The sequence below is a fragment of the Oncorhynchus mykiss genome, chromosome 18 (assembly GCF_057628025.1).
Source record: "Oncorhynchus mykiss isolate SJ-2025 chromosome 18, ASM5762802v1, whole genome shotgun sequence".
Taxonomy (NCBI): Eukaryota; Metazoa; Chordata; class Actinopteri; order Salmoniformes; family Salmonidae; genus Oncorhynchus; species Oncorhynchus mykiss.
In genome coordinates, this window is record NC_143039.1 from 56,231,619 (window position 1) to 56,255,515 (window position 23,897).

Genomic DNA, 23,897 nt, shown 5'->3' on the forward strand with positions numbered 1-23,897 from the left:
GAAGCTTGAGGTAATCTGCCTTTGGCCTAAAGAGCAGGAACCTGGACTTTGCCAAAGGAATCAGAAATACAGGCATTGTCAGCCTACAAGAAACATGGTATAGAGGAGACGGACCCACTGGTTGCCCTCTAGGTCACAGAGAGCTGGTAGTCCCATCCACCAAACTACCAGGTGTGAAACAGGAAAGGGACTGAGGGGGTATGCTAATCTGGTAAAGAGCAATTCACTCTATTAAATTAATCATAACAGGAACATTTTACATTTGGCTAGAAAGTAAATGATCTTAACAGAGAAAAATGTCCTGTGTGCTACCTATATCCCGCCACTAGAATCCCCATACTTTAATGAATACAGCTAATCCTGGAGGGGAAAATCAATCATTTCCAGGCCCAGGGACATATACTTGTCTGTGGCGACCTAAATGCCAGAACCGAACAAGAACCTGACACCCTCAGCACACAGGGAGACAAACACCTGCCTGGAGGTGACAGCATTCCCTCCCTAATATGATCCCCTAGACACAACTATGTCAACATAACCAACAAAAATGGGTCACAACTCCTGCAGCTTTGTTGCACGCTGGGTAGGTACATAGTCAATGGTGCTCTTCGAGGGGACTCCTATGGTAGGTACACTTATAGCTCATCTCTTGGCAGTAGTACTGTAGACTACTTTATCACTGACCTTAACCCAGAGTCTCTCAGAGCGTTCACAGTCAGCCCACTGACCACAGATCACAGCAAAATCACAGTCTACTTGAACAGAGCAACACTCAATCATGAGGCACCAAAGCCAAAGGAAATGAATAATATTAAGAAATACTATAGATGGAAGGAATGTAGTGTGGGAACTTACCAACAAACAATTAGGCAACTCAAATTCAATCCCCTTCAGACAACTTCCTGGACAAAACATCCCACTGTAATAGTGAAGGTGTAAACTTGGCAGAAGAAAATCTACACAGTATATTTGACTTCTCAGCTTCCCTATTAAACATTTCAAACAGAAAACTGAAGAAAATTAACAACAATGACAAATGATTTGATGAAGAATACTAAAACCTAAGAAAGAAATTGAGAATCCTATCAAAACAAAAACATAGTCCCAGAAAACCTGAGTCTACGCCTTCACTATGGTGAATCACTAAAACAGTACAGAAAAACACTATGGAGAAAGAGGGAACAGCACATCAGAAATCAGCTCAATGTAATTGGAAAACACTTTACTAAACACCACGAATAGGTATCTTTCTGGCTCTATAACAAAGAACAAACAGCAAAAATATATACATGATCAAATACAAATCTTAGAATCAACTATTAAAGACTACCAGAACCCACTGGATTCCCCAATTACATTGAATGAACTACAGTACAAAATACAAACCCGCCAACCCAAAAATGGCCTGTGGTGTATCCTCAATGAAATGATAAAATATACAGACAACAAATTCCAATTGGCTATACTTAATAATCTTACAGCTACCCCCCTACTATTTTCAATTTCCGCCTGAAGACATACCCAAATCTAACTGCCTGTAGTTCAGGCTCAGAACCAAGGATATGCATATTCTTGATTTCATTTGAATGAAAACACTCTGAAGTTTGTGTAAATGTGAAATGAATGTAGGAGAATATAACACAATATATCTTATTTGTATTGTTGTATCATCATCTTTAAAATGAACAAGACAAAACAAACATTCAGATAGGATGATGGGGACAATTTCAGTGAAAAACAAAGGAGGGCAACAGTACTTCTGCAAAGTTTCTTCCAAATTGAGTGTGCTACAAGTCACCCAGCTGTCCCACCCAAGTAGCCCAAATTGGTGAAGGTATAAATTTTGAATGGAATAACTACACTGCTCAAAAAAATAAAGGCAACACTTAAACAACACAATGTAACTCCAAGTCAATCACACTTCTGTGAAATCAAACTGTCCACTTAGGAAGCAACACTGATTGACAATAAATTTCACATGCTGTTGTGCAAATGGAATAGACTACAGGTGGAAATTATAGGCATTTAGCAAGACACCGCCAATAAAGGAGTGGTTCTGCAGGTGGGGACCACAGACCACTTCTCAGTTCCTATGCTTCCTGGCTGATGTTTTGGTCACTTTTGAATGCTGGTGGTGCTTTCACTTTAGTGGTAGCATAGGACGGAGTCTACAACCCGCACAAGTGGCTCAGGTAGTGCAGCTCATCCAGGATGGCACATCAATGCGAGATTTGGCAAGAAGGTTTGCTGTGTCTGTCAGTGTAGAGTCCAGAGCATGGAGGCGCTACCAGGAGACAGGCCAGTACATCAGGAGACGTGGAGGAGGCCGTAGGAGGGCAACAACCCAGCAGCAGGACCGCTACCTCTGCCTTTGTGCAAGGAGGAGCAGGAGGAGCACTGCCAGAGCCCTGCAAAATGACCTCCAGCAGGCCACAAATGTGCATGTGTCTGCTCAAACAGTCAGAAACAGACTCCATGAGGGTGGTATGAGGGCCCGACGTCCACAGGTGGGGGTTGTGCTTACAGCCCAACATCGTGCAGGACGTTTGGCATTTGCCAGAAAACACCAAGATTGGCAAATTCGCCACTGGCGCCCTGTGCTCGTCACAGATGAAAGCAGGTTCACACTGAGCACATGTGACAGACGTGACAGTCTGGAGATGCCGTGGAGAACGTTCTGCTGCCTGCAACATCCTCCAGCATGACTGGTTTGGCGGTGGGTCAGTCATGGTGTGCGTTGGCATTTCTTTGGGGTGCCGCACAGCCCTCCATGTGCTCCCCAGAGGTAGCCTGACTGCCATTAGGTACCGAGATGAGATCCTCAGACCCCTTGTGAGACCATATGCCGGTGCGGTTGGCCCTGGGTTCCTCCAATGCAAGACAATGCTAGACCACATGTGGCTGGAGTGTGTCAGCAGTTCCTGCAAGAGGAAGGCATTGATGCTATGGACTGGCCCGCCCGTTCCCCAGACCTGAATCCAATTGAGCACATCTGGGACATCATGTCTCGCTCCATCCACCAACGTGGCGTTGCACCACAGACTGTCCAGGAGTTGGCGGATGCTTTAGTCCAGGTCTGGGAGGAGATCCCTCAGGAGACCATCCGCCACGTCATCAGGAGCATGCCCAAACGTTGTAGGGAGGTCATACAGGCACGTGGAGGCCATACACACTACTGAGCCTCATTTTGACTTGTTTTAAGGACATTACATTAAAGTTGGATCAGTCTGTAGTGTAATGACGTTCGTCTGTACGAGAGGCGGACCAAAGCGCAGCGTGGTTGTTTTGATTAATGCTTTTAATAAATAACTTCACATGAACAAACTAACAAAAACAAGAAATGTGAAAACGCAAAACAGTCCTATCCTGTGACAACAAACACAGTGACAGGAACAATCACCCACAAACACACAGTGAAACCCAGGCTACCTAAGTATGATTCTCAATCAGAGACAACTAATGACACCTGCCTCTGATTGAGAACCATACTAGGCCGAAAACATAGAAATGCCCCAAAACATAGAAAAACAAACATAGACTGCCCACCCAACTCACTCCCTGACCATACTAAATAAATACAAAACAACGGAAATAGAGGTCAGAACGTGACAGTACCCCCCCCCCAAAGGTGCGGACTCCGGCCGCAAAACCTTGACCTATAGGGGAGGGTCTGGGTGGGCGTCTGTCCGCGGTGGCGGCTCTGGCGCGGGACGCGGACCCCACTTCACCATTGTCTTAGTCCGCCTTATTGTCCGCCTCCGTGGCTTACTCACCATGCCCACCCCTCTCAATGACCCCACTGGACAGAGGGACTGCTTGGGACAGAGGGGCAGTAGTTTTCCACATACATTTTGAGTGTGACTCCAAATCCAGACCTCCATGGGTTGATAAATTTGATTTCCATTGATAATTTTTGTGTGATTTTGTTGTCAGCACATTCTACTATGTAAAGAAAAAAGTATTTCATAAGAATATTTAATTCATTCAGATCTAGGATGTGTTATTTTAGTGTTCCCTTTATTTTTTTGAGCAATGTATATACAAAATACCAAAATAGTCTTCTAACACCCCCCCCCAAAAAATATATGGAGAAAAAACATGAAAAAATATATATATGTTTACAAAATAACACTTTCAATATTTGGAAGACCCTAAGTCCGCTACACAATATTGTGCTGCTGATACCAGGTGCCATAGCAGTCTCTTTCTGCTGTAAATCAGAGGGCCACCAAGTATGTGGTGCAGGTGATGGGGGACTTCATTTTGCAAAGAACACAGCGACACCTTCATGCTGTGCCCTTTTGGCCCTGAGGCACATCCATGCCTGCAGAAATAAATTGGGGCAGATGAACACCACTTGTGGCAGGAGCTGGATGAACCAGCTTCAGTGGAGGATGGACACTTTGGCACTGGGGGCTCCCATTCGGAGTCAGTGTCACTGTGAAACAAAATGTTCAGTTAGAATAGTTTCACATATGAGCCCTGTGTCAACAGGTATAATAAACAGATATATATAGAGTACAGGGAACATAAGGTTGACTATATTATTATAGACCTGCTAGATCTACTGTCTCATTTATATTATGACAGACCAGCTAGATCTACTGTCTCCATTTCACTTTGGCCATTGTTGTGGGCCTGCCCTCCCCTCAACAGCCACAAATAGGCTATTTCATGTGGGGGTGGGGTGGGGCGCGGCGGCAGACACACGCATCTCACATTACATTTTCATATATTGCTACTAATTTTTTTTACAAATCACAAATAATATTTTATATTATTAATTTCAAACAACGGCATTAGCATGAGAAGAACTTACCAGTCCAAAACCACGTCCTCTCCGTTCAAAAAATATTCCTCCATTTGGGAATCGCTAAATGAATCGTCCTCCAACAATCTCTGTCTTACTTTCCCGATCAATTTCTTCTAAAATTGTGTGTGCATCTGTATATCTAGACTTAGATTTAGCTTTCCCTGACTTAGTCGCCATACTGATTGATATATAAACAGCTGAAGATGCGCTTTACCAAAACAACGCTGTGCGTAACATGCGTTGCTCCTTCCGGTATGAAACTTCAATGGCGAATGACCCTCTTTACGCCGGAGTTTACTACATGGGTTGGTCTTCCAACACATAACACATTATATATTGTTGTTTACCTCAGCTCATTGGCTATCTACCCAGCTAGATTTCAAGACGATCAGTGGTCATTGGGTTAAAATACAGTCAATCAACGAAACAGCGGTCATATCATTGTTGTCTTCAAATCGGTTTCTTTCAGTCAATACTGAAATAACCCATCAAGTTTGGTTGTGTTGCAAACAAACCAGTTGGATTGCAATGAAACAAAACATGATGGGAAAAGTCACGTTTAGTGTGTGTATTTACATCGAATGTGTTGTCGAAAATGGAATGAGACGGAATTCATGACACAAGCGGTTCACAAAATGTTTTGTGTTAGGCTACAAAAATGGATTTTATCAAACAAAAGACCATTCATTGTGTAACAATGAGCATTGGGATTGCAAACATAGGAAGATCGTCAAAGGTAAAACATTTATTTTATTGCAGTTTGTGATTTTCTTACGCCTGTGCTGGTTGAAATAGTTGTTTTTTTATGGGGCTCTATTCTCAGATAATCGCATCATATTCTTTCGCAGTAAATCATTTTTTAAATCTGGATTAGCAAGATTCTAGGCTTTCGAAAGATGTGAGAGACTTGTATGTTCATGAATGTTTAACATGACTATTTATGTAGCGATCGGTTCGGTGCGCAGAGGTTAAACTCTATAACGTCATAATTAGCTCTGGCATCTTCCCAAATATTTGAAACTAAGGACTGATGACCCCAATCCCCAAATTGGAGAAAAAAATTGGCCCCAATAACTACAGTGGGATATGCATCAACAGCAACCTTGGGAAAATCCTCAGCAGATTCGTACATTTCCTCAGTGAAAACAATGTACTGAGCAAATGTCAAATTGGCTTTTTACCAAATTAACGTGACAGATCCACATATTCACCCTGTACACCCTAATTGACAAACAAATCAAAACAAAGGCAAAGTCATCTCATGCTTTGTTGATTTGGAATGAGGGTCTGCTATACAATGTGTTAGGGGAAAAACATACAACAATATAAAATCCATGTACACATACAACTGTGTGGTTAAAATTTGCAAAAAACACACACATTTCTTTCCACACGGCCATGGGGTGAGACAGGGATGCAGCTTAAGCCCCACCCTCTTCAACATATCTATCAACAAATTGGCGAGGGCACTAGAACAGTCCGCAACACCCGGCCTCACCCTACGAGAATCGGAAGTTAAATGTCTCCTGTTCGCTGATGATCTGGTGCTTCTGTCACCAAACAAGGAAGGCCTACAGCAGCACCTAGATCTTCTGCACAGATTCAGCCAAACCAGGGCCCTGACAGTAAATCTCAGTAAGAACAAAATAATGATGTTCCAATAAAGGTCCAGTTGCCAGGACCACAAATACAAAGTCCATCTAGGCACTGTTGCACTAGAGCACACAAAAAACTATACATACCTTGGCCTAAACATCAGCGCCACAGGTAACTTCAACAAAGCTGTGAACGAGCTGAGACAAGGCAAGAAGGGCCTTCTATGCCACCAAAAGGAACATAAAATTCAACATACCAATTAGGATCTGGCAAAAATACTTGAATCAGTTACAGAAGCCATTGCCCTTCATGGTTGTGACCAACCAAGAATTCACAAAATGGGACAAACGCCAAATTGAGACTCAGAATTCTGCAAAAGTATCCTCCGTATACAACGTAAAACACCAAATAATGCACGCAGAGCAGAATTAGGCCGATACCCGCTAATTATCAAAATCCAGAAAGGAGCCGTTAAATTCTACAGCCACCTAAAAGGAAGTGATTCCCAAACCTTCCATAACAAAGCCATCACACCAGAGAGACCCCCAGGACAGCAGTACAATTAGACCCAACCAAATCATGAGAAAACAAAAAGATAATTACATGACAGATTGGAAAGAATTAACAAAAAACCGAGCAAACTAGAATGCTATTTGTCCCTAAACAGAGAGTTTAGGGAGAGTCAGAGTCAGTCACAGTGGCAGAATACCTGACTGACCCAAACTTAAGGAAAGCTTTGAACAAAGCCTTGCTACTGAGACAGCCCACAAAATGAGGCGGAAACTGATCCCTTGCTGAACCTGCTACACAACCCAACCAAGCCGCACTGCTTCTTAACACCGGAAGCCAGCCGCACCAATGTGTCGGAGGAAACACCATGCACCTGGCAACCTTGGTGAGCACTGTTCCCAGCCCACCACAGGAGTCGCTGGTGCACGATGAGACAAGGATATCCCCCAGTCAAGCCCTGCCTAACCCAGACGATGCTAGGCCAATTGTGCGTCGCCCCACGGACCTACCAGTCGCGGCCAGTTATGACAGAGCCTGGGAGCAAACCCAGGGTCTCTAATGGCACAGCTGGCACTGCAGTACAGCGCCCTTAACCACTGCGCCACCCGGGAGGCCTACAATCCCAATTTTGATAAACTCCCATATCTACTGGGTGAAATACCAGAGTGTGCATCACAGCAGCAGGATTTGTGATCTGTTGCAACAAGAAAAGGGCAACCAGTGAAGAACAAACACAATTGTAAATACAACCCATATTTATGTTATTTATTTTCCCTTTTTTAAATTGAACTATTTGCACATCGCTACAACACTGTATATTTACATGACATTTGAAATGTCTTTATTCCTTTGGAACTTCTGCGAATCTAATGTTTACTCTTCATTTAACTTTTGTTTATTATCTATTTCACTTGCTTTGGCAATGTTAACATATGTTTCCCATGCCAATAAAGCCCCTTGAATTGAAAAAGAGAGAATTCCAGTGTACCCTTCCTCCTGAACCTCTCTCTTTGCCACCACCATAGGAACAGCACCAATCTCTCCTCTCCTCCCTTCTCCTCCCTCCATTCACCATGCCACCCTGCCACCGTCAAGAACCAAATGAAGAGTACTGGAAATATCCTGCCGGGAACTCTTCTCTGCATACACCCACAGCTCCTCTGCCTGGGTGGTGTGTAGCGCCAACAGACAATGGCGAGAAGAGACCCCTTGATGTCAGGACACTTCAAATAACAAAGAGAGCGCAGGAAGAGAGAGTGTAAGAGAGCAGGCCTCCCTCTCCCTCTCTCTCTCCCTCTGAGTGACAGGGACGCTTTCCATCCACATCAGAGTGCATCTGAAGCATCATGGAGCATAGAAGATGTAAATACTGCTTTGCCAGGAAGTATTCTTATGTAGTCTATTTCTCAATGCATGCCTCTCAATGATGAAGATCAAAGAAGATAGAATGGGATGATCTGAACGTACCTTTACGGGCAATCCGGATGCAGTTAATTCTCGTCTCCTGAAACAAGAATGGGAGATTCATTAGCATGGGATAACCACAACCAAAAATCTATTTTTTAAGCATAGAACAGGTTTCAGAGCGTGTGTGTATCTATGTGTTTGTGTCTGTCTGTCTGTCTTGGTCACCTAGACACTTTGTGTTTTAAAGCACAAAATAGCTAATTAATGAATAAATGAATGGGTGTGTGAATGAAACGTTCTCTGTTCTCATCAACAACATCCAGTCCCCTGGCCCACCCAACCCATTACACACACACACTAGTACGCACGTACATATGTATGTGCATATGTGTCTGTGCGCTACAGTGTTTTATAAAGAACTGATTGCACCAATCTGGCTGTCTTTCAAGCTCCAGTAAAGACATATCTGTCAAAGTAATTACAGTTCCATTCAGTGGCAGCAGCAGCTCTCAGAGCCATGGTTCTGGAAACCTACAGCTATTTATCTTGAATAATTGTCAAATAAATAATGTGCGTCCCCCTTTTTATAGACTCGAAAAGCCACGTTTTATAAACAGATTGAGAAACTGCTCAGGGCAGACAGAGAAACAATAATCTACATGAATTCCAATATTCCAATGTTGTTATGAGCTGCCGTGTCTGGATGAAATAGAGTGGTGCCTATATCTCTAACTCAGGTAAATACACAACTATAATAACACCACAGTAATAATGACACACACATCAAATCAAACACACACACACCACACACACACCCCAGCTCCTACCCAGCCAATCACAGTGATACCAGAGACACATTATCAAATTAAGATTAGAACATGCTAAATCAAGTATTTAATCTAATCTGGGCTCTGAGATTGGAGTCAGAACCCTTTCACCTCAGCGCCTACTAACTTACCTTTTTTAAATGAAAACCTGTTTTCCGAGTGGGTCTGTTTCAGCCAAACTCTTAGTCATTGAGATAGAAGTTGCATTTACCCACAATTCTCAGATTATTACAGTCCCACCTGCTGATATGTCATGTGTCACCTCTGTCAAGGTTGACATGACTCGGACTCTCAGCACTTTTTGGCATAAAAACGCAAATCCAAAATGGTACCCTGTTCCCTATATAGTGCACTACTTTTGACCCTGGTCAAATGTAATTTGGACTTCTACTGACTGCTGATGACACCTCCTTGCCTGATATGTTCTGATGTTATTTATAGAATGATCCTCAGATATGATATGCCAATATTTTCAGCTGATAGAGGTTGAGTGGCAGGTAGCTGGTAGCACCTGTCACAATAGTGTACAGTAGCATTTCAAGATCCTGAAGCTGACTATGCTGTTCACTATCATTAACATTGCATCTACAGAGAATTGGGGAACGGGTCAATTGATTTAAGGCGATTCCATGCGAGAAATTGCCAAGAAACTGAAGATCTCGTACAATGCTGTGTTCTACTCCCTTCACAGCACAAATCAAACTGGCTCTAACCAGAATAGAAAGAGGAGTGGGAGGTCCCGGTGCACAACTGAGAAAGGAGACAAGTACATTAGAGTGTCTAGTTTGAGAAACAGACGCCTCACAAGTGCTCAACTGGCAGTTTTATTAAATAGTACCCGCAAAACACCAGTCTCAATGTCAACAGTGAAGAGGCGCCTCTGGGATGCTGGCCTTCTAGGCAGAATTGAAAAGAAAAAGCTATATCTCAGACTGGCAAATAAAAAGAAAAGATTAAGATGGGCAAAAGGTCACAGACACTGGACAGAGGAACTCTGCCTAGAAGGCCAACATCACGGAGTCGCCTCTTCACTGTTGACGTTATGACTGGTGTTTTGCGGGTACTATTTAATGAAGCTGCCAGTTGAGCACTTGTGAGGCGTCTGTTTCTCAAACTAGACACTCTTATGTACTTGTTCTCTTGCATCCCGCTACTCTTTCTATTCTGGTTAGAGCCAGATTGCGTTGTTCTGTGAACTGAACAGTATACAGGCTTGTATGAGATCTTCAGTTTCTTGGCAATTTCTCGCATGGAGTAGCTTTCATTTCTCAGAACAAGAACAGAGTTTCAGAAGACAGCTCTTTGTTTCTGGCCATTTTGAGCCTGTAATCGAACCCACAAATGCTGATGCGCCAGATAATCAACAAGTCTCAAGGCCAGTTTTATTGCTTCTTTAATCAGAACAACAGTTTTTAGCTGTGCTAACATAATTGTAAAATGGTTTTCTAATTATCAATTAGCCTTTTAAAATGATAAACTTTGATTAGCTAACACAACGTGCCATTGGGACACAGGAGTGATGGTTGCTGATAATGGGCCTCTGTACGCCTATGTAAATATTCCATTAAAAATCATCCGTTTCCAGCTATGTCTACAGTGTATTTCTGATCAATTTGATGTTATTTTAACAGACAAAAAATGTTGCTTTTCTTTCAAAAACAAGGACATCTCTAAGTGACCCTAAACTTTTGACTTGTTTAACACTTTTTTGGTTACTACATGATTCCATATGTGTTATTTTATAGTTTTGATGTCTTCACTATTATTCTACAATGTAGAACATAGTAAAAATAAAGAAAAAACCATGGAATGATTGTGTCCAAACTTTTGACTGGTACTGTATATTCGAGTCAGCCTAGATTGCGATGAGTGTGTGTGTGTGTGTCTGTGCGCTACAGTGTTTTATAAAGAACTGATTACACCAATCTGGCTGTCTTTCAAGCTCCAGTAAAGACATATCTGTCAAAGTCATTACAGTTCCATTCAGTGGCAGCAGCAGCTCTCAGAGCCATGGTTCTGGAAACCTACAGCTAATTATCTTGAATAATTGTCAAATAAATAAATCATGTGCTTTCCACACACACACACACACATCACAAATCCAGGCTGACTCGAAAAGCCACGTTTTATAAACAGATTGAGAAACTGCTCAGGGCAGACAGAGAAACAATAATCTACATGAATTCTAATATTCCAATGTTGTTATGAGCTGCCGTGTCTGGATGAAATAGAGTGGTGCCTATATCTCTAACTCAGGTAAATACACAACTATAATAACACCACAGTAATAATGACACACACACACACACACACACACACACACGAGACATTTAATTGGGTATTAAGGTGGGAGTCATTGGCTTTAATGACCAATAGTTAAGAGAGACAGGAGACAACTATCAGATTGTGATTCAGAGGGACAGAGACACTGAGGGTAAGTCCTTAACTTTAGCCAAGTGACGTTAGTCATACAAGCCTTACAACCTATGGAGCATTATCCTTAACTTCAGCCTTCTAACCTGTAGAGCTTTACCCCTACTGCATCTAGCAACCACTTAGGAAGAACATGTTTGACCAGTTCTGCCCTGTGACTCTCTCTGATGCATTTTGACCCAGGAGTTTGCAGTACAACTATCGACGACACAGTTTCCAACCTGCCTTGATGCACACCTTAAATTAAATATTTGTTATAAATCTGTAGCTACCAGAGTAATATAGTCATATATACTGTACATATGAGGCGTGATAACGCTTTGCAGCCAGGCAGATCATACTGTAGTCATTTATCTCCATATGGGCTTCATGATTTAAACAGCATTTATTTAGTCACACCTGGGCCCCTACTTTCCTCCGTTAATCTATGCTTGAGTCTCATTTCAGACTTTCCTCTCGACAGACTTTCCAGCAGGCTCTGAGAGGGGACAGGCAGAGAGAAAGGAAGGGAAGGGAGAAGGAAAGACACAGAGAGAGAGAGAGAGTTGGGCCAAAACATCCTGAGTTTCAGAGCTGAAGGTCCTTTCTCCTACAACCAGCCATGCACAGTGTAACACTTGATTTGTTCAAAGGGACTGCAGCTTAGTCTGGTCCCCTGATCTGATTGTGCTGTCTTGCCTCCTCCTATGGCATGTTTGGCAAAGACTCCAGACTTGACTTCGGCTTTATTGACAGGTCTATAAACTCACCCCTCTGAAGTTGCTTATAGCCTGGAAGAAGACTAGGTAGTTCTTGGAGGGGTCCAGGGGAGTGTTCCAGTAGCCATTATAGGTGTGGTTGTCCCCTACGGTGAACGGAGTGGCCTCAGGGAGACTGGAGGGGGGCAGCTCAGCTGTGTAGTAGTGAGGCGTCCCCTTAGACTGGGCCTCCACCTGGGACGCTGGCACAGGAAAACAGTCTGAACCGCTACCCAGCTCCCTCCTCCTCCTCCTCCTCCTCCTGATCCGCCTAGAACCATCCTCTTCTACTACCACCACCTGGTATGCACTGGGGGGAGAGGAATGACAACAGACCGATAGGTGATAACTACGCTGGAAACAGTTGGCGATCTTAAAGGGGCAATCTTCAGTTGTTAAATCCATTTTTGGACTTGTAAAGGTGTTATATGTACCCATTGATTCGTGAAAATATAACTTATAAATGCCTCATGTGCTTAGTTCAACTGTCGTACCTCATTAGAATCCAAAATAGAAGCTTGTTTTACGACAATGCTTGTAAACAAAGTAAATGTAAACAAACACTGTATAACCTCAAAACATGGTTAAGACTATAATTTTGACATCTCAGATGGTCAGTCATTGCATCCATAGCTCTGTGTATGAATTTGAGAATGTTTAAATTTTTCCAGGCCCATCCCTAAGCTTTATACTGAAACAGTGGTGAAGAGAATGCTTTATTGTTGTTTCAACTCTGGATGGCCTCTTTAAGGTTACCAAAGACACTTCATGATTATATAAAGGTGAAATAAAATAAGAAACACAAATAAAATTTGGAATCATTGGAATAAACAATGACATGTTTATTCCAATGACATGTTTATCAATAACACTATTTTTTATAAGTGCCACAGTGAGCAACGTAGTAGACATGAGTGACAGTTGCGTGAGGTCTATTACTGTGATTAATGCTGTGACTGTACCTGACTGGTGCTCCTCTGCCCAGCGCAGGTCTCAGCAGCACAGTGATGGTACTCTCTGACTCACTGAGTGGGGCTGGGACATCCTCATAGTCAAACACCGGGGCTGACAGAGGGAGCAGAGAGGGGGAGGGAAAGGGGGGTGGGGGTTAAGATGGAGAAGAGAGGGGGTAGAAGAGGGAGAGAAAGAGGTGGAGCAGGGAAGTGAGGGTGTGAGAGAATAAGAGACAGAGAAAGAGAAAGAAAATGAGAGAGTAAATAACAATTAAAAATCATATACAGTCAGGTCCATAAATATTTGGACATTGACCAAGTTCTTTTCATTTTGGCGCTGTACGCCACCACAATGGATTTGAAAGGAAACAATCAAGAAGAGCTAAAAGTGCAGACTTTCGGCTGTAATTGGAGGTTATTTACATCCAAATCGGGTGAACGGTGTAGGAATTACAGCACTTTTTACATGTGGTCTCCCCAATTGTAGGGGCTCAAAAGTAATTGGACAAACTAACATGATCATAAATTAAATTGTGAGTTTTTTTTGTTTTAATACTTGGTTGCAAATCCTTTGCAGTCTATGACTGCCTGAAGCCTGGAACCCATAGACATCACCAGATGCTGGGTTTCTTCCCTGGTGATTCTCTGCCAGGCCTTTACTGCAGCTGTCTTCAGTTCCTGCTTGCTCTTAGGGCGTTTTGCCTTCAGCAAGTGAAATGCATGCTCAATTGGATTCAGGTCATTTGATTGACTTGGCCATTGCAGAACATTCCACTTCTTTGTATTGGGTTGCTTTCGCAGTATACTTTGGGTCATTGTCCATCTGCACTGTGAAGCGCCATCCAATGAGTTTTGAAGCATTTGGCTGAATCTGAGCAGATAATATAGCTTTAAACACTCCAGAATTCATCCTGCAGCTTTTGTCAGCAGTCACATCATGAATGCAAGGGAACCAGTTCCATTGGTAGCCATAAATGCACACGCCATAACACCACCTCCACCATGCTTCACAGATGAGGTGGTATGCTTCGGATCATGAGCAGTTCCTTCCCTTCTCCATACTGTTCTCCTCCCATCATTCTGGTACAAGTTGATCTTTGTCTCATCTGTCCATAGGATGCTGCTTCAGAACTGTACAGGGTTTTTTAGATGTTGTTTGGCAAACGAATCTGGTCTCCCTGTTTTTGAGGCTTACCAATGGTTTACATCTTGTGGTAAACCCTCTGTATTTACTCTGGTGAAGTCTTCTCTTTAATTTGACATTGATACACCTACCTCCTGGAGGGTGTTCTTGATCTGGCCCACTGTTGTGAAGGGGTTTTTCTTCACCAGGGAAAGAGTACTTCTTTCATCAACAACAGTTGTTTTCCGTGGTCTTCCGGGCATTTTGGTGTTCGTGAGCTCACCAGTGCGTTCGTTAAAAAAAATAATGTACCACATTGTTGATTTGGCCACACCTAATGTTTTTGCTATCTCTCTGATGGGTTTGTTTTGATTTCTCAGCCTAATGATGGCTTGCTTCACTGGCAGTGACAGCTCTTTGGACTTCATATTGAAGGTTAACAGCAACAAATTCCAAATATAAATGCCACACTTGAAATCAACTCCAGACGTTTTATCTGCTTACTTGTAAAATAACTAATGAGGGAATAACATACAACCTGGTCATGAAACAGCTGAGCAGCCAATTGTCGAATTACTTTTGTTACCTTAAAAGGGGGGAGGCACATATTTTTAAAAAGCTGAAATTCCTACACCGTTCAACCGATTTGGATGTAAATACCCTCAAATTAAAGCTGAAAGTTTTCATATTCATTATTTATTTCAACTCCAATATGCTGTGGTAGACAGCTAAAATAATAATGTCCAAATACTCATGGACCTGACTGGATAGCACAGGAAGTGAGATAAAACTGTTATTCACATAGACAGCAAGAAGGACATTCCCATAGTTATTCACAGGGACGATAAGAATCCCCTGTAATTAGGACACATCTCACAGCCACACCCCCATGAACAAGACTGTAGACTGGATCAACAATACTGTGATGAGCGCCAGTGAACACACACACACACACACACACACAATTGTGTTCGCATTTCTGTTTACCGTTAAAAGACAATTAGCAAGGGAGCAGCCAGGCAATAAAAAAACATGAGGTTTCATAGTAAAGAAAGATGGTTATTAATCAGCTAAACCAACAGCCTCTGAAATTAAAGGTAGACTCCACATAATGATGTTGCCACGAGCAGCACCACAGATATTGAGATTAGCAAAATACAAGACTTGGCTCTCAGAAAATCACATGCAGTATCTGTGCAGGGGATCAATTCACTCTGTTTACAGCATGGTAGACAGAGCACCAGAACAGTGGAGAAGTTGAGCCAGGCGCTTCAGTGATCTTAGTTGTTGCAGAAATTGTTACCTGGTGTTCTCTTTCATTTTGGGTCAGAAAACTATGTTAGAATATCAATGAACCCATAAACACCTCATTATAAAATGTACAAATATACACACACACGTACAAGAGCATGCATGAACATATACACCTGGCTCACGCTTGGGCAGTCCTGTATTGTACCTTGAGTTTAAACCCAAATACAGTATATTAGACTGAGTAATAGTTTAACATTCAACTCAGTATAGACAGCTTACATCCTGGTGTGTGTATATGGCTGGATTCAACACCTTCAACAGCGGAATAGAAAACCAAGCCTTCGTAAATGTATGACTGAGGATGAAGGACAATGGATAGAACACACTTTAATTTATCATAATGTGTTTAAGAGGGCATGGTAGAGAAAGACATGAAGAGTTAAGTGGATAGTGGAGAGAGAGAGAGAGAGAGAGGAGACAGGTCAGAGGAGACTTGCAGTACTTTGTCAACTGCAGCTCACAGGTCAAGGGTCAAGCACTGACTGTGGTTCAATAGAGGAGACCTGTACAACCACACAAAAGTTAAGGAGAAAGACTGAGCCAGTGGGATTTACTTAACTTTAAAGCCACAATCTGTAATTTGTTTTACAGTCAAATGCTTCATCAATTGAAATGCCAATGAACAGCAGTGACTATTGCAGAGTGTACCTTTAAAAGGGGTGGAAAAGCCATTAATTAGCCTAAGGGTACAATCGGACACCCAGGGCTGTGACGCAGGTTGCATTCCGACCAGAAATACGACTTTCCCGAATTGGATCCTTTGTTCGTACACAACAAGGCAATTGAACTTATCCCAGAAGCTGCTCCAAGATGCCGCCGGCGGAGACACGGTATTCGGAGTGGACATCTAGTCCGACTCAGGAGGCGTGCACACCATCCACCGCTTCCGAATATATAACTCGCTAGTGAAGCTAGTCCCCGTCCAAACGGCCAGCTGGGTTCTCTGTACATTGAGCAGACAGGAATAAAAGTCTCCGGGAAGAAGAAGGTGTGATTGTGATATCGTACAGGAACTCAAGTCCATTCGTTCACCAGACCTAGAATTGCTCTCAATCAAATGCTGACCATATTACCTCCCAAGATAATTCTCTTCGGTTATAGTCACAGCCGTGTATATTACCCCTCAAGCCGATACCACAACGGTCCTCAAGGAACTACACTGGACTTTGTGCAAACTGGAAACCGCAGATCCTGAGTGCGCATTTATTGTAGCTGGGGAAAGCAAATTTGAGGAACGCTAAGTTCTATCAACATATTGCCTGTAGTACTCGCATTTCAAAAATTCTCTACAAATGTTACTCTCCCTTCCGGGATGGCTACAGGGCACCCCCGCGCCCTCCCTTCAGCAAATCAGATCACAACTCCATTCTGATCCTCACTTTCTGTAGATAGAATCCCAAAAAGTAAGCATCCGTGCTAAGGTCTATCCAACGCTGGTTTGACCAATCGGAATCCATGCTTCAAGATTATTTTGATCACGTGGACAGGGATATGTTCTAAGTTTCCTCTGAGAATTACATTGATGTATACACTGACACAGTGACTGAGTTCATCAGGAAGTGTATAGGGGATGTTGTTCCCACTGTGACTATTAAAACCTACCCAAACCAAAAACCATAAACTGAAAGCGCGAAACATCGCATTAAACCATGGCAAGGTGACTGGGAATACGGTCGCATACAAACAGTGCAGTTATGCCCTCCGTAAGACAATCAAACAGGAAAAACGTCAGTACAGTACAGAATCAAAGTGGAATCGCAATTCAACGGCTCAAACACAAGACTTATGTGGCAGGGACTCCAGAAAATCATGAATTACAAAGGGAAAACCAGCCACGTCACGGACACCAATGTCTTGTTCCCAGACAAGTTAAACCCCTTCTTCGCCAGCTTTGAGGGTAACGCAGAGCCACTGAGGACTGTGAGCTCTCGTTCTCCGTGGCCAACGTGATTAAGACATTTAAGAGTGTTAACCCTCCCAAGGCTGTCAGCCCAGACGACGTCACTACACACGTCCTCGGAGAATGTGCAGACCAGCTGGCAGGAGTGTTTACGGACATATTCAATCTCTCCCTGTCTCAGTCTGCTGTCCCCAATTGTTTCATGATGTCCACAATTGTTCCTGTACCCAAGAAAGAAAAGAAAACAGAACTAAATGACTATCGCCCCATAGCACTCACATCTGTCATCATGAAGTGCCTTTAGAGGCTAGTTAGGATCACACAGTGCATTCTGAAACTATTCAGACCTTTTGCTATGAGACTTGAAATTGAGCTCCGGTGCATCCTGTTTCCATTGATCATCCTTGAGATGTTTCTACAACTTGACTGCAGTCCACCTGTGGTAAATTCAATTGATTGGACATTATATGGAAAAGCACACAACTGTCTATACGACGTCCCACAGTTGACAGTGAATGTCAGAGCAAAAACCAAGCCATGAGGTCGGAGGAATTGTCCGTAGAGCTCCGAGACAGGATTGTGTCGAGGCAAAGATCTGGGGAAGGATACCAAAACAGCATTGAAGGTCCCCAAGAACACCGTGGCCTCAATCATTCTTAAATGGAAGAAGTTTAGAACCACAGAGACACTTCTGTCATCGGGGAGAAGGGCCTTGGTCAGGGAAGGGACCAAGAACCCGATGGTCACTCTGACAGAGCTCCAGAATTCCTCTGTGGAGATGGGAGAACCTTCCAGAAAGACAACCGTCTCTGCAGCACACCACCAATCAGGCCTTTATGGTAGAGTGGACAGACGGAAGGCACATGACAGCCTGCTTGGAGTTTGCCAAAATGCACCGAAAGACACTCAGACCATGAGAAACAAGATTATCTGGTCTGAAGAAACCAAGAATGAACTTTTTGGCCTAATGCCAAGCGTCTTGTCTGGAGGAAACCTGGCACCATCCCTACGGTGAAGCATGGTGGTGGCAGCATCATGTTGTTGGGATGTTTTTCAGCGGCAGGGACTGAGAGACTAGTCAGGATTGAGGGAAAGATAAACAGAGCGAAGTACAGAGAGTTCCTGATAAAAACCTGCTCCAGACCACTCAGGACCTGGGGTGAAGGTTGAAGGTTCACCTTCCAAAAGGACAACAACCCTAAGTACACAGCCAAGATAATGCAGGAGTGGATTTGTGATGAGTCTCTGAATGTCCTTGAGTTGCTCAACTTGAACCCGATCTCACATCTCTGGCGAGAACTGAAAAAGCTGTGCAGCGATGCTCCCCCTCCAACCTGACAGAACTTGAGAGAATATGCAGAGAAGAATGGGAGAAACTCCCCAAATACACGTGTGCCAAGCTTGCAGCATCATACCCAAGAAGGCTTGAGGCTGTAATCACTGCCAAAGGTGCTTCAACAAAGTAAATGGTCTGAATACTTACAGTATGTAAATGTGATATTTTTATTTTTTTAAATCTACACATTCGCACACATTTCTAAAAACCTGTTTTTCCTTTGTCATTATGGGGTAATGTGTGTAGAATGATGAGGGAAATTTTGATTTAATACATTTTAGAATGAGGCTGTAAAGTAACAAAATTTGGAACAAGTTAAGGGGTCTGAATATTTTCCTGAATGCACCTTATCACCTCCACCTTACCTGACACCCTAGAGCCTTCAATTTGCATACCGCTCCAATAGATTCACAGGCTCCCTGTTCACTCATGACTGCTTAGTCACACACACCTCCAACTCAATCATCAGGTTTGCAGATGACAGAACAGTAATAGGCTGATTACCAACAATGATGAAACAGCCTCCAGGGAGGAGGTGAGGGCCCTGATGGAATGGTGCTAGGAAAATAACCTCTCCCTCAACGTCAACAAAACAAAGGAGCTGATCGTGAACTTCAGGAGACAGCAGAGGGAGCACGCCCCCATCCATATTGACAGGACCGCAGTGGAGAAGGTGAAAAGCATACATCACTGACAATCTGAAATGGCCCAACCACACAGATGTGTGGTGAAGAAGGCACAATAGCGACTCTTCAACCTCAGGAAGCCCCTACCACCCTAAAACACTTTTATAGATGCACCATTGAGAGCATCCTGTCAGGCTGTATCACCGCCTGGTACAGCAACTGCACCGCCCGCAACCGTAGGGCTCTCCAGAGGGTGGTGCGGTCTGCCCAGAGCATCACCGGGGACACACTTTCTGACCTGCAGGACACCTACAGCACCCGATGTCAAAGGAAGGCCAGAAAGATCATCAAGACATGAACCACCCTAGCCACGACTTGTTCACCCCGCTATCATCCAGAAGGCGAGGTAAGTACAGGTGATCAAAGCTGGGACAGAGAGAATGAAAAACAGCTTCTATCTCAAAGCCATCAGACTTTTAAATAGCCGGCCCCCACCCAATACCATAGATGCTAATGCCCTATGTACATAATGTAGACATGGAATCACTGGTCATTTTAATAATGGAACACTGGAACACATACTGTTTTACTCATTTCATCTGTACATACTGTATTCTACAGTATTCCAGTCAATGCCACTCCAACATTTCTCATCCTAATATTTATATATCTCTTAATTCCATTATTGTACTTTTGGATAGTGTGTATTGTTGTGAATGGTTAGATACTACTGCACAGTTAAGGCTAGGAACTCATGCATTTTGCAACAACATCTGCTAAACATGAGTATGAAACCAATAAAAACTGATTTGATTTAAAACAACACGAAAATAAGTATGGGATACTTTGCAAGCTTGGTGTGTGGGAGAAGGGAACTTATCTTCTTTGAACAAGACCCAGGAATCATATCATGTATGCTATCCTGATGCAGTGAAAAAGTATGAAAAATAATAAACAAATTAAGTAAGCTTTATGCAACATCTTTGTGTGGACCTAGCACTTGTTTCCTTCCACAGAATCTGAGCACCAGTCAGTCCTATCTCTCAGTCCAGAACAAGAAACAAGTGATCAAGTCAAACCCACAGCAACACTTCTAGTCTACCCCCAGTCCCAGCCCCCAGTCCCAGCCCCAGCCTCAACCCCTAGCCTCAGCCCCCAGCCTCCGCCGTCAGCCCCCAACCTCCGCCCCCAACCTCAGCCCTAACTCCAGAGGCGGTCAGCGCTCATGCCACACACCCTCACCGGAGATGTTGGTGGTGATCTCAGTGAGGGCGGTCTGCCCGAAGCCCTTGGCGGTGCGAGCTCTAACAGACACCAGGTAGGTGGTGCCGGGGTGTAGACCAGAGAACATGTGGTATGTCTCGTTCCTCAGCTTGGAGACAGTACGGCGAGGGCCCGGTACGTTGATACCCGGGTCGGATGACTCGATGCCCTGGTAACTGATCTGGAGACCGTGAACAAAACACATACAAATATGATCACAATGCTGTGTTGTAAGACTGTTGTTGCTGTAACAGATTTAGGAACAGGGAACAAAACACAAGCCATAGAATCACAATGAGCAGTCCCTGCTTACAAACTGTGAACATAAATTAATCACAGCGAGATTTCATTCTGCTTCCTGAGATCATACAATAGGTGTTGTTGTTCGTGTTATTGTTGTTGGATGTTTTGCTGTGGGTTGTTTCAATGTTGGGAGTCAAGCAGCGAGATATCTACAAATAAACAGGGGTTACTGTGCCTCTGACTGTGCCTGTGCCTGCCTGCCTGCCTTGCACCACCACCCACAGTGACTCCACCACGTAGTCCAAAATGAGATAATTTCTGAACTCAGAACGTCTCCTCTGTCACTACACAGACAACCCAATTATTTCTGCTGTTCTTCTTTTCTGCTTCACTCTCTCCTTCTCTTTCTCAGAGATCCTGTTTGCAGTGCCTCACTCACTTCTCCCTCTTCTATCATTCCTCTCACCTCTCTTATCTTTTTTCTTTCCCTCTCTCCTCCCCCTCTCTCTTCTCTTTCTCTCTTCTCTATCCTCTCACCAGGCAGCTTTGACACATCCCAGTTTCTCATTCTCCTCTCTCCTGATTCAACCGTCTATTCTCACTCCTCCATACCGCCCCTCGTTCACTCTCTGCCAAAATTAATCTTCTCACTTCTCTTCATCTTCTCCCATAGCTTCTTTCCTTTTCCTTTCTCCATATCTTTAGTCTCTTTTCCATTTCACCTTTAATGTCTATTCCAACAGCTTCTTCCTTCCCTTTCCCTCATTCTATCTATCAGGATTTCTCAATCTCACTATTTACATGTCTCTTCCTTTTCATCACACTCTCTTTCTGTCAGAGCAGACTCGTCAGGCCCAGACCTGTCTCTGTCTGGACACCTTTCATTCATTCAGCAAAGTCACCGCAGCCTGCCTGACTGCCGGATAGAAAGACAGACGCATGCCAGACTGCCAGGCAGACCTATCGCATCCATAAAGAGTAGTTACATTTCTCCTAACTAAACATGGTCAGAAAAGCTAAATATGAATGTGGCTTGATTGGTGTTAATAGCTAAAGTCTTTCTTTCTACTTAATGAACAGAAATCTCTGTATGCTCTAATAGTTGGCTACAGAGGTCTGTGGCAGGCGATTAGAGACATATATACAAGTCAGTGGATGCTCCTCAGAGGAGGAAGGGGAGGACCATCCGCCTCAGTGAATTTCATACTATAGTAAATATAATCACATATCAGCAAATAATTGATTAAAACACACTGTTTTGCAATGAAGGTCTACAGTAGCCTCAACAGCACTCTGTAGGGTAGCACTATTGTGTAGCCGGAGGACAGCTACCTTCCGTCCTCCTCTTGGTACATTGACTTCAATACATAACCTATGAGGCTCTTGGTTCTCACCCCCTTCCATCATCCCCATACACAGTAATTATGACAACTTCTGGAGAACATCCCCAAACCTATTAGAGCTCTTGCAGCATGAACTGACATGTTTTCCACCCAATCAAAGGATCAGATAATTAATCTAGTACTGAAAGCATAAGATACAGCTAGCTAGCACTGCAATGCATAAAATGTGGTGAGTAGTTGACTCAAAGAAAGAGAAAGACAATAGTTGAACAGTTTTCAACAAATATTTGTTTTTAAATTAAGGAGATCAAGAGAGAGAGGGATTGTCATTTAAAAAAAATGTTCAGTTTCACTTAACTGCATGATTGTAGTGGGTTTACTAACACATTAGTTATATTAGCTATGTTGACTAGGTTGTTATTTTAGCTAATATGGGGACAACGTTGTAGGCTGTGTGTAGCGGTTATGACATGGTTTGGCTTGGAAAGGTTTTTTCGCCTGGTCACATACAGCTGATGTTTTGTTAATTGAAGTCCACAAATGAAGGGAAAAGGTGAGAGGGAATGTAACGTGACTGCTATGAAAGTGAACTGTGTTTATGCATGAACAGGGGTGTATGCATTCCGCCGATTCTGTTGAAAATCGTGTCTTAAACGGAAGCGAACAAAATAGGGATAAAAATAACTGAATTTGTTGTTTGCAACTCTTGTTTGCAACTGTTGGACTAATGATTACACCTTAGATAAGCTAGATGCCAGCAAGAGTGTGCAAGGTGGTATTGAAAGTGTCACTGTCTGTCCATGTGTCACTGTCTGTCATCTCAAATATTTCTCTCCACCTGTGTGGACCTAAGTTGTAAACTTTCATTCATAGGCTAGGTTGTAGCAACCTCATGATGGGTATAGGGAAAAATTGAGTATCATGTAGTAGCCTAAACCTATCGCTGTTACATTGAACCTGGTAAATGGAATATGAATGACAGTCATCCAACATGCTCTAATAGAAATAAGGCCATGGTCATTAAAAAAAAATGGCACTGACCGCCACTGATACACATACATAAATAACTTGCCCCATGTGAAAGCATCTTTTAGGCAAATAAGTAATTATACTGCTTGTCTCTATATAATTGCAGGGCTGCAGTCAGAGGCTCAGAGGCTCTACTAGCCTCATTATCATAGGAGCATATACAGAGACCTGAACTGTGGAGAGAGAGAGACAGGGAGAGAGACAGAGAGAGGGAAGCCTCCTCTCCCTATTCTCTTACTCGCTTTCTCTCTTCCTGCGCTAACTTTGTTACTTGAAGCGTCCTGACATCAAGGGGTCTCTTCTTGCCATTGTCTGCTGGCGCTACACACCACCCAGGCAGAGGAGCTGTAGGTGTATGCAGAGAAGAGTTCCCGGCAGGATATTTCTAGTACTTATCATTTGAGAGGAAGAGAGGATACATTCCCTATTAATGACTGTGGCACA

At 43.3% G+C, this 23,897-nt stretch overlaps 1 protein-coding gene across 14 annotated transcripts in view; it reads right to left on the bottom strand.

The window, feature by feature from the left end:
- The window catches only part of LOC110496838 (receptor-type tyrosine-protein phosphatase U), a 274,942-nt gene that overhangs the window by 44,697 nt on the left and 206,348 nt on the right, over positions 1 to 23,897 (bottom strand). For 13 of the 14 annotated variants that reach the window (XM_036952978.2, XM_090208832.1, XM_090208831.1 and 10 more), the window contains exons 11-14: positions 20,818 to 21,019; positions 13,286 to 13,388; positions 12,336 to 12,633; positions 8,387 to 8,423 (exon numbers count right to left, since the gene is read on the bottom strand). In XM_036952978.2, the coding sequence (XP_036808873.2) occupies positions 8,387 to 8,423; positions 12,336 to 12,633; positions 13,286 to 13,388; positions 20,818 to 21,019 (640 nt within the window). Of the gene's footprint in view, positions 1 to 1,659; positions 4,439 to 8,386; positions 8,424 to 12,335; positions 12,634 to 13,285; positions 13,389 to 20,817; positions 21,020 to 23,897 lie in introns of those variants that run through there. The other variant, XM_090208834.1, reaches the window with a different exon arrangement.